The sequence below is a fragment of the Pan troglodytes genome, chromosome 2 (genome assembly GCF_028858775.2).
Source record: "Pan troglodytes isolate AG18354 chromosome 2, NHGRI_mPanTro3-v2.0_pri, whole genome shotgun sequence".
Taxonomy (NCBI): domain Eukaryota; kingdom Metazoa; phylum Chordata; class Mammalia; order Primates; family Hominidae; genus Pan; species Pan troglodytes.
In genome coordinates, this window is record NC_086015.1 from 141,533,552 (window position 1) to 141,545,214 (window position 11,663).

An 11,663-nucleotide genomic window follows, 5' to 3' on the forward strand; every position below is an offset into this window, starting at 1 on the left:
TTTAGTCCCAATCTATAGTACATGTCAGGGCTGGATGTAAGGGAACCCTCTCATCTGAGTGTTGTGAACCATGTGATCGACAGGAAGCTAAGCAAACCAAGCCAACTCCTGTCTACTGGATTTGTGCAGGACCTGCCCCACGTGACCATGAAGCAGCAGCAAGGGCTAGATGGTGACATACCAGTGGCCATATTTTAGAGGAGGGATATCTGCCAAAATGCCTCAACACTCCCAGAGTTCATGCCTGTTCCACACAGGTGAGCATTTCTGTTCAACCGCTAGAGTAGCATAGTCACAGGGAGATAGTGTCAAAATTGCTAATAATTGATTAGCTCTGCCAATTTTAATAGTGTGCAATTTGTGATTTTACTTATTGCAGATTCACATTTCAAAATTTTCCCATCAAGTGAGAACTATTAATATAACACAATATAAATTGTCATGACTAAAGTTAGTATAGAAACTGGTGGCACTGTACTAACACTGTTCTATAGTAACCAGGGAAGGAAGGCTTCCCATGAAGAGGTGACCTGCACTGGGCATTGTAGAGAGCCCAGGCTTGAATGGGAAGAGAGGGAGACTGTGGTGCAAAGGATGGGCAGCCAGGCACAGGTGGCAGACTCAGGGACTCCTGGGCAGCCTGCTGGACCAGACCTGCCCGAGATGGTGTGGTAGGAAGTGGTGGCAGGGATCACTGGAGGAATCTGGAATGTGGGGCTTGAGAAGCTCTATCCTGAATCACTAGGCAATGAGGATTCACAGTAAGTATTAGAAGAGGGAGCTAATATCTTGGACTTGCCTGCATCCAGAATTGTAAGAAATAAATTTCTGTTCTTTATATACTACCTATCTGTAGTGTCCTGTTACAGCAGCATAAACAGACTAAGCTATTCTGCTTTAGCTGCAAGAGGGCAGGTGCACTTTGCTTTTCTCTAAAAAGCCCAGTGAGATGGATATCATTATTGCACTATACAGATGAGGAAACTGAAGTTCAAAGAGGTGAAGTCATGGACCTAAGGTAAGAAAGCAAATTTTCAAGCAGTATACCTTAGTCCATTTATGCTGCTATAATGGGACACTACAGGCTGGGCAGTTTATAATGAACAGAAACTTATTTATCACAGTTCTGGAGGCTAGCAAGTCCAAGATCAAGGTGCCAGCAGGTTTGGTGGTCAGGTAAGGGCTGCATCCTCTGGAGGAGAATTATACTGTATCCTCACATGATGGAAGTCAAGGGCAAAAGGAATAAACTCCTTCCATCAAGCCCTTTTATAAGGGCACTTAATGCCACTCATGAAGGGCACTACTCCCCTTTTAAAGGCCCCACCTCTTAAAACCATTACTTTGGCCATTCAGTTTCAACACCTGAATTTTGAAGGGGGACACATTTAAACCACAGTACAGCAGAATCAAGTTTTAAATCCTGTGTTGCCTGATGCCATAGCCCATGCTCTTTCAACTGCTCCAGGGAAGAAGCAAGACGCATGAATTCAGCAGTGTTCATTGGTTTAGCCATGTAGCACAATTTTGCAGAATGTGAGAACCAAGCTGGGTATAGGAGGGATGAGGAAGCCAGACACAGGGGTGGCAGAGGATAGAATGAAAAGAATGTAGGCAAAATACTAGGGATGAAAATGAAGATGGTGTGAAAAGGACTTCACCTTTGAGCCTGGCAGAGAAAAAGAACTAGCGAGGGGTGGGGAGAGATTGTTGAAGGGGAAAGGAGAACAAACTCAACTCTAAACAGGCTGGGTTTTCAGTACCAACCAGAAAATCAAAGACAAGTGATCATAAAGGCAACCAGACATCCAAGCAGGAGAGGAGGGGCAGGAGAGTGGGATTTGGGTTCCACAGCATCCAGGTAGAGGATAAAGTTCTGGGCTTTTCTGAAGACAAGAGTTTCACAATTGACAGATTTTGTTTTTTTTAATTTCAACCTACTACAGTTATTTGGGTGAAGGCCAAAAAGGGCATTTGGGTCAAGCCAGGAAAATGTCCCTGAAGACTTAGAGGGCCCTGTACACAGGCCCACTGAAAAGGGCAGGTTTAAATCCCAAAGGAAAAAAGCTGGGGCTCAATTAGCCTAAACTCTCTGTGCTGTATTTGTATTGATAGTGCACCTGCCATTTCTACTAGCTTCTCCCTCCCTCTTGGACGCCCTGGCTCTGTGAGGAGTGGTAGGCACAAAGGCACCTTCACAAAGTTATGGAGGAAGCGGGGGTGGGGGGTAGGGGGTGGGAGGGACCAGAGAGGAAGTGTTTGATTTGACTCTGAGTGAGAGGAAGCAAAACAGAGAAGCCACATGGAAGGAATGGCAGAGACAAGAAAAAGGTGTGTGTGTGTGTGTGTGTGTGTGTGTGTGTGTGTGTGTCTGTGCATGCATGTGTAGGTCTGAAGGGACTTTGGCATGTTGAAAGCAGGTGAAAATGAGCCAGCAGAAGGCAAGATTTCCAAGATACTGGTGGTTCACTTTGGAAGCAAATTTCTGCTGGCTGGAGAGAGAAAAAACACATATCTATGTATTTATATGCTCCATATCTATATATTCCTCTAGACTGCCTGATGAGAAGGAGCAAAGAGGAGGCCCTGCTGCCTTCAGTTAACAGAGGCCCTTGAACCATTTAGACCAGGCTTGGCAGAGGGTCAGTGCTCACTGGATGTTAGCTACTATCACATAGGGTGCTTAGTAAGGTGGCTGGCACATGATACATTCTCAAAAAATTAAGGCATGGTGGTTTTTTCACAGTTGTGAAAGAAATAGAAATAATGATTTTTTTCACCTGGAGCCATGTTCCAGTTGCCCAGACAAGACACATGGACAAAATGGTTAAGCCTTGGCACCATCAAAAAGGCTTTATAATCCCCCAAACAGTAGAGTGTGGCAATACTGACACCCACACAACTGGATCAGCATTTATCTAGTACCCTCTTGGCCTCAGTCCCAGGCAAGTCTACTACAGATGTGAGATTAAAAAGCCAATGCTGGCCGGGTGTGCTGGCTCACGCCTTAATCCCAGCACTTTGGGAGGCCTGGGTGGGCAGATCATTTGAGGTCAGGAGTTTGAGATCAGCCTGGCCAAGACAGTGAAACCCCATCTCTACTGAAAATACAAAAATTAGCTGGGTGTGATAGAACGTGCCTGTAATCCCAGCTACTTGGGAGGCTGAGGCAGGAGAATCACTTGAACCCCAGAGACGGAGGTTGCAGTGAGCCGAGATTGCATCACTGCACTCCAGCCTGGGTGACTCCGTCTCAAAAAAAAAAAAAAAAGAAGAAGAAGAAAAAGCAATGCTGTTGTGTTTAGAGTCTAGGAGAAAAGCTGTGATGGTCTTTCCCTACAGGGGCCGCAGCAAGTGGGGTGTGTGCTGGAGGGATTGAGACAGAGTCTCACCCCAAGTGCCCTAAGAGCTCCCAGGAGGGACATGACCACACAGAGGTTCCAGAAAGATTTCATATGAGGAGGCTAATTTTGCACTGGGTCTGGGAATAAGAAAGATTTCTACAGTTGGTGATGGGCCATGATATCCCATCTGGCTTGAATGGGCTTGAATGCTGAAGTCATTTGGTGGAGCGGGTGGTAATGGGCAAGGCTAAGATCAGATACAAGCACACTGAGCAGGTATATTCACAGAGAGAAAAATTGAGCAGGCACACAGAGTAACAGAGCACAGAGATATCTGCAGTGAATGAGAAAGAGAAGTAAAGAGTGGGTGACAGTAGGTGGTAGGCAGCCTCTCAGATGTCTCTAATGATCCCCACCTCCTGGTCCTCACGTACTTGTGTAATCCCCTGCCCTGGAGTGTGGGCTGGACCTAGTGACCAGCTTCTAATGAGCAGAGTATGGCAAAAGCAATGGGATATCACTTTCAAGATTAGGCTAACAAAAGGCTGTGACTTCCAACTTGTGCCCTCTCTTAGAGCCCTGTCCTAGGGGAAGCAAGTTACCAGGTTGTGAGTAGCCTCATGGAGAAACCAATGGCAAGAAGTTAATGTCTCTGGCCAACAGCCAGTGAGGACTTAAATCCTTCCTACCCACAGCCTCATGAGTGAGCTTGGAAGTGGATCTTCTTAGGTCTGCCAACAGCCACACAAAAGAACTTGGAAGCAAATCTGCTCCTCATTGAGCCTTGAGATCCCGTCTGACACCTTAAGTACCGTGGTGAGACACTCTGAGCCAGAGGTATCCAACTAAGCTATACCTGGACTCCTGACCCACAGAAACTGGGATAATCAATGTTTGTTGTTGTAAAGCACTAAGTTTCTGGGTAAACTGCTAAGTGCAACAAATAACTGATGCCAGGAGGATAGGGATGAGGAGGCCCATAGACAGTGGCCTGCTGTTTCCTAATGACTGCAGTCCCAGGTTCAAGTCCCAGTGATGCTTGGCTCTCCTTCCATCCTTTGAGTTCCAAGAGATCCCTGTATTCCTTCCAATGCATTCTCCTTTAGTGCCTGAAGTAATTAGAAGAGGTTTTCTGTTACTTTTAACACCAAACAACCCTAAGTACTGACTCATTTCCTGAACTGAATTTACTGATATTCAAGCCAGATACACACACACACACACACACATCACCTGGTTTTTTATGAGGCTCAAGGTAATAGGAAAGTGGTGTTCATTGAAGCCCTTCTCTTCATGGTTCATCACACCATTTAATAATTTAGAAAAGAATGGATCTAAAAAGTTATTTTACTTTGAATTACCAGTTAGTCCTTTGGAACTGAGCATCTCCTCCCAAAGCTCTTGGGTGCTGATGTTGACCTAAAGCCAAAGAGGATCAAATGCCGTATTACTGAGGGCTCAGGCAGGGAAACAATTCAATCTATTTGCTCTAGATTTCTCTCTTTCTATCTCTGAAATACTTACAAGTACAGTTCAAGTTATCCTCTCCCCCATCTTCTTTTCTCCTTCCTTCTCTCCCTTCTTCCTTACCCAGAAAAAAACACTATCCTAAGAATGATGTGTACTAGTCTCAGGCATTTAAAAAATAATTTTACATGTTATTTGTCCAGGAACAATATATAAATTGTTTTTGTGTCCTTAAAATGTACATAAATATATCAAACTGTAGGTTTCATTTTGAAATTTGTGTTTTCACTCAGTATCAGAATTAAGTTGAATTTATTGCCATTCACTCACATTTTTTTTCTTATCCACAGAGTTCTGGTTTTATAAATATGAAATACAAGGAGAAATACATATTGTCGCTCTTTATTAACAGTAAAAATTTCTTTTTTTTTTTTTTTTTTTTTGAGATGGAGTCTTGCTCTGTCACCCAGGCTGGAGTGCAGAGGTGCAATCTCAGCTCACTGCAACCTCTGCTCTGCCTCCCAGGTTCAAGCGATTCTTATGCTTCAGCCTCCTGAGGAGCTGCGATTACAGGCACATGCCACTACACCTGGCCATTTTTGTATTTTTAGTTGAGACGGGGTTCCACCATGTTGGCCAGGCTGGTCTCGAACTCCTGACCTCAAGTGATCTGCCCACCTCGGCCTCCCAAAGTGCTGGGATTACAGGCATGAGCCACCATATCTGGCCAATAGTAAACATTTCTGTATAATGTTTTTTACTTTGAAATAATTTCAAACTTAGAGAAAGTGTGCAAGTACAGTATAAAGATTTAGGGATTTTTTTGGGGGGTATTTGCAAGCAAATTACAGCTTGTTATCTTATTACTCCTGAATATATTATTCCTATATAACACAATACAATAATCAAAATCAGGGGAAAAAAAACACTGACATATTGTGAACATTTAATCCTTAGATAGAGTGCAAGTTTTCCTATTTATCCCATAATGTCCTGAGTATCAAAGGAGCTAATCAGAAATGTGTGCTAGATTTATTTGTCAAGTCTTTTTAGTCTGGAATAGTTCTTTAGTCTTTCTCTTCTTTTCACAATGTTGACACTTTGGAAAACTACATGCCAGGTATTTTGTAGAATGTCCCTCAGTTGGGGCATATCTGATGTTTCCTCCTGATTGGATTCAGACTGTGCATGTTTGGACTGGTTGAAATTGGCTGGACTGGTTGGAGTGTTGGAGAAGCTGAAGATCATTCCTCTCACTACTCCCTAGCAGATGAGACACAATTTCCATCTGCCTGTTACTGATGTTCACTTTGATCACTGGATTAACATGGTCTGTCAGGCCTGTTGTCTGTAAAATTATTCTCTTTTCCTTTGTAATTAACATATTTTTGTGGTGAGCTACTTTGAAACTATATAAATTAAAAGACCACAAAAATTACTACTGGGTTTTTTGTTTGTCTTTTTTGAGACACAGTCTCACTCTGTCACCCAGTCTGGAGTGCAGTGGCATGATCATGGCTCACTGCAACCTCTGCCTCCTGGGTTCAAGAGATTCTCCTGCCTCAGCCTCCCAAGTAGCTGGGATTACAAGTGCCCGCTACCACACCCAGGTAATTTTTTGTATTTTTAGTAGAGACAGGGTTTCACCATGTTGGCCAGGCTGGTCGTGAACCCCTGACCTCAAGTAATCTGCCTGCCTCGGCCTTCCAAAGTGCTGGGATTACAGGCATGAGCCAGCACGCCTGGCCTACTATTGTTCTTAATACAGGTATGCTAAGGTCTGTGTCCCTTTAAAAAAGATAGGATGCATTATTGGCAATAAGGGCAAGAAACATGTAACAACTGCTAATCCTCTATTAAAAGTCCCTTTTTTGGCCGAACGTGGTTGCTCATGCCTGTAATCCCAACACTTTTGGAGGCCAGGGCGGGCAGATCACTTGAGGCCAGAAGTTTGAGACCTGCCTGGCCAACATGGTGAAACCCTGCCAATACTAAAAAAAAAAAAAAAAAAAAAAAAAAAATACAAAAGTTGGCCGGGCGTGGTGGCACATACCTGTTTTACCAGCTACTCGGGAGACTGAGACATGAGAACTGCTTGAACCTGAGAGGTGGAGGTTGCACTGAGATGAGATCATGCCACTGCATTCCAGCCTGGGCGACAGGACAGAATGAAACTGTCTCAAAAAAAAAAAAAAAAAAAAAAAAGTCTCTCTTTTAAGGAAGCATAGTCCTTACTTTTTTTGTTTCAATGAAAAGTAGAAGAAAAAGAAACCCAGAAAAGTCTTCTTGATGTCTTAAATGAAATAAGAGAGTTGGACTGACATAACCCTGGGCCCACAACTACAGTCCTGAGGAAGGTGATAGAAGCGTTCAGAAGGGCCCCACACCCCTACCCAGAGGCTCAGACTTAAGTCACCAGCAACTCTCTGTGGCCCACCCCTGTCATGGAGTGAGTCCCACCAGCTCTGGGGCCAGGACTCTGGGCAGTTGAAGAATCTCAGCCCTGGGAGCCAGGCAAGAGTGGAACAGTGTGGGAACTATCCGGACTTCACTAAGCCTGCATTTGGTAGGGAATGAATAGGGAATGTGTGGCACCTTTTACCCAGACTGTCCCTTGATGTCCTGTGATTTCTGCCTGTCTCAGTTATAAAGAGAACCCTGAATAACCTTGCTGAGAGAGAGGACAAGGTTCCTGGGTTGGCCAACTTTAGGCACTGCTTTCAAGGGGTTTACCTTATAGAGAGGTGACCTTTACACAGATGCCTCAGTAGAAGACGGGAGGGGAGGCTGCTCGCTCTCCTCCTTTCAGCAGGAGGGAGCACTTACTTTGAGTACTGCATTGTACTCAGAGCTCTGAGTAATACACATGAAAAAATAACAACATTGCTAACAAAAGTTATTACCCCCATAGGAGTTCTAGGGCATCAACACATGAAATGACCATAATATGGGGCAATAACATTAGAGACACCACAGACAACATCAGACCAGCCAGGAAGTGTCTAAAGGAGTCTCATCACAGCTCTGCAGGCGTTACAGGACAGGTATCATCCCTCCTGTCACGTAAAGGATACGGAGGCCAGAGAGTTGAGGAAATGAGTCACACAGCAATGAATGGTAGGACCAGTTGATCAGAATTTACTTCAACCAGAACATTCACGTATGAAGTGGCTTCTGACTCTAGAATCCTAGAATATCAAGGCTGGAAGAAGGCCCTTAGGGATAATTCACACAACATCCTCATTCCATAGATGGGCAAGCTATAGCCTGGAGAGGTTATGTGACATAGTCAAAGACACAGTTGGCTATAGGGGACACAAGAACTACATCAGGTCTTCTGACTTCCAGTCTAAAAATCCCACCCCACCCCACCCCACACCCCTCCCACCCCCAGCATGGGGTACCCTTAGAATGATGCTGCTTTCCCCTTTCCTCTTTTTTAAACCACTAGGCTTTTGAAATCCACATGCAAACTGCTGGTCCTACTGAGGACAATAAGAGAGAAACCAGATGTCTCAAAACCACTAATGCTCTATTATCTAGGAGGCTCTGTAGCCTTGGTATGCATCTTACTGGGGCCAGCTGATGATGAGGCATTTTAAGTTCGTTTTAAAATGTTCCCATGTTGCAGATCATCCAGCTGATCTCCTTATGACCAAGCACTCTCTCTTAATTCCAGGGTCTATGCCTGCATGTTTTTACCATCACTTCAGAATCAACCACTGTCTATTGTCCAGGACCAAGAAGAAGAGCAGTTGCTGGCTTCTGAATTCACTTGTCCCACATGCAAATGAAGTAAGGCACTCTATATAACAAATGTCCAGCACATAATATATCTCAAAACACATTTGTTAATAAGTGAAATTTGATGAGAACAGTGGTGGGATAACTGGGTCTCCACAAAGCACACAGTTACAGACTCATGCCCAAAGTCAAAAGAACCTATACTGTATTCTCTGTGCAAGCTGCAGTTGTATTTCAACAAGAACAAAATAACGGTCACATCGAGTTATGTTGATTCGTATTTTCTTGGTTTGTAGCTTTATTTAATGCATGTTTAGGTTTTATGGTTGTATAAGCACTATAAATATAAACAGCTTCTACTCAGTTTTGTTTGCATTAATTTTGTTTGCATAAAATTTGTCATCACTGGGGTTCCAAGATAAGTTTTGTCCCTTTAAGACGGAAGGGTACATCACTCAAGTTTGAGAACACTGTCACGTACTGCTGGCAAACAGAATGTCACTTTTATACTGCAACCCCGCTCTAATCACCCTCCTCTTCCCCGAGCCCAACCCAGAGCTGGAAGCTAGCGCCCCTTGAGGCTTACCTGCAGGGCAATTTCCTTCTTCCTGCTGCCCATGGCTCTGTAAAGAAGACGAAGCCCTGTTACCGCGGCCGTGGGCCGTTCCCCCGCAGCCTCGCGACAAACCGCTGCGTGGATCAGCAAGCCCAGAGCCTCCTTCAGACAAGCCCCCCTCCTACGGCCCCCGGCCCCTTTTTAAGGTGCTTCTAACTGGCGGCAAATCAACACACTGATACAAAGTGAACACCCCACGAGGAAGCGGAGCCTGCAGTCCACGGGCTCGTGGCTCGCCGGGCGGTTTTCTGGGGATGTGCGAAGCCCCCTCCCCACCCCGGAGCCGGCCAGGGGGCGCGCGCAGAGGCCGGAGTCAGTGCGCCGGGCGCGGTGCAGCCTGTCGGGCACAGGGTCGCCAGTCGAGGAATTCTGACAAAAAAAACGACATGGGACCCTGTTATCCCTGCTGTTCTTATGGATTACTGGGAAACTGAGCCACTGCGAACGACAGGTACAAGATCTTCGACGCGCCCGGAGTCACCAACCGAGTCTGCAGCGACCTAGCCGCGGTCGTCATGGCAACCTGGCCCCCCCGCCAGGCCTGCCAGGAAAGCCGGCGGACACGTAAGCCACGCCCACTCTGGGCCCAACGCAGTCTCTCCGCGGAGGCTCTGAACCCAGCCAGGGAGAGGCAGGAGGGAGTCCCGCCCCTTGCCCTCCATATCGGACCATAGGAACCCACTCATTGGCTGCAGCGTTTGTCAGCGTCTGGAGGTTTGAACCCACCAAGCAAAGACCCAGTGCATCTGTGCGTTGCACAGTCGCATCTGTGAATCCCTGCATCCCTCCTGCCCTGCCTGCCAAGACTGATGTGCAGCTTTTCTACCATCACATACCGGTATAATGTGTGCAAGGTGGGGGGTGTCTCCAGGTTTTGAGGGGTCTGCAAGCGTTCTCTTTAAGGCAAAGAATATGAAATTACAAATTCAAAATTAGATATGAAAGTCAAGTGAGACACATACAAAACAGTTACAGACATTGTAGATATTAATCCAACTGTATCAATAACCACTTTAAATGTGAATAATCTGATTACACCAATTAAAAAAGAGATTGTCAGAATGGATTTCAAAAACAAAGCCCAATCGTGTGTTATCTACAAGAAAATACATTAAAAGCAAAAGGATAGAGAAAGCTATACCAGGCTGACACTAATTAAAAAAATAGCTGAAGTAGGTATGTTAATTTCAAGAAAAGCAGACTTCAGAACAAGGAAATTTATCAGGTATAAACAGGGACATTACATAAAGTTAAAGGGATCAGTTATTTGGGAAGACATAACAATACTTAATATGTATGTACTTAAAAACAGAGCACCGAAATATGTGAGGCAAAAGAAGATAAAACTGCAAGGAAAAATAGGTAAACTCAGTATTATAATAGAATGCTTTCATACCATTTTTAAAAAGTAATTAATACATCCAGCAGAAGCAAATGAGCAAGGATATAGTTGAACTGAAAAAAATATATGAAATTGATCTAATTGACATTTATACAATATTTAGCTCAACAACAGCGGAATATAGATTCTTTCTCAAGCTCACATGGGACATTCACTGAGATAGACCACAATCTAGGCCCTAAAACATAGCTTAACAAATTTAAAAGGATAGAACAAAGTCTGTTCTCTGACTACAATAGAATTAAACTAGGAATCAATCACAGCTGATGAAAGAGATCTCACAGATTTAAATAAATGAAGAAATATTCCATGTTCATGGATAGGAAGAATTAATATTGTTAAGATATCAATTCTTCCCAAGTGAAGCATACACCAAATGATTTCCATCCAGGGAGTGCTGATACCCTGTTTGGCCATGAGGTACCCAGCAACCCTCTGTGAAGTACAGGGCGATGGGTATACTGGAGACCGAACATCTTCCTACCTGTCATCCTACCTTCTCCCACTCCAGCTCCGAATCCACCTACTCTTTTCTTGCATTCAGTCCCATGGCAATATTCAGTTCCATGATAATATTACACAGAGCCACAGGCAGTCCTTAAGACACCACATTGCAAACTGAGTTGACTAGATGCAAATCATGTTCATTGCCACAAGGTGGTGGTTGCTGAAGCTCTTGAATGGTGTGGAATCTCCCTTAGAATTTAGTTTCCAAAATAAAATTCAAATCAGATGCTAAATTCCTCTTGCCAGCACATGGAAAGATAGTGACATTTATTCTTTCTGAAAGGGTTAAATTTCTTACCATGTGGTCTCTATTACAAAATGTACTCACATCTTTGCCAGGCTAAACCTCAGAAACAAATTTAGGTAAACCACATGTCACAGTTTGCCTGGGACACCCCCACTTTTCACCTGTTGTCCCATGCAATTATTAATAGCAACCCCTCTCACTTTCAAAAGTGTACAGTTTGGGTAGGGTGCAGTAGCTCATGCCTGTAATCCCAGCACTCTGGGAGGCCGAGGCAGGTGGATCACTTGAGGGCAGGAGCCTGGCCAACATGGTGAAACCCTGTCTCTACTAAAAAAA

At 44.5% G+C, this 11,663-nt stretch overlaps 1 protein-coding gene across 7 annotated transcripts in view; it reads right to left on the reverse strand.

Annotated features, from left to right (window-relative positions):
* NME9 (NME/NM23 family member 9) overlaps window positions 1–9,783 on the reverse strand; it is a 54,434-nt gene extending 44,651 nt beyond the window's left edge. Inside the window, exons 1-3 of one of the 7 annotated variants that reach the window (XM_063807225.1) lie at window positions 9,657–9,777; window positions 9,142–9,178; window positions 4,706–4,763 (exon numbers count right to left, since the gene is read on the reverse strand). In XM_063807225.1, coding sequence (XP_063663295.1) covers window positions 4,706–4,763; window positions 9,142–9,178; window positions 9,657–9,688 — 127 coding nt within the window. In that variant the 5' untranslated portion in view covers window positions 9,689–9,777. Of the gene's footprint in view, window positions 1–4,705; window positions 4,764–9,141; window positions 9,179–9,594 lie in introns of all 7 variants that reach the window. The other 6 variants (XM_009446541.5, XM_024355725.3, XM_063807226.1 and 3 more) reach the window with 6 other exon arrangements.
* Window positions 9,784–11,663: the final 1,880 nt, after the last annotated feature.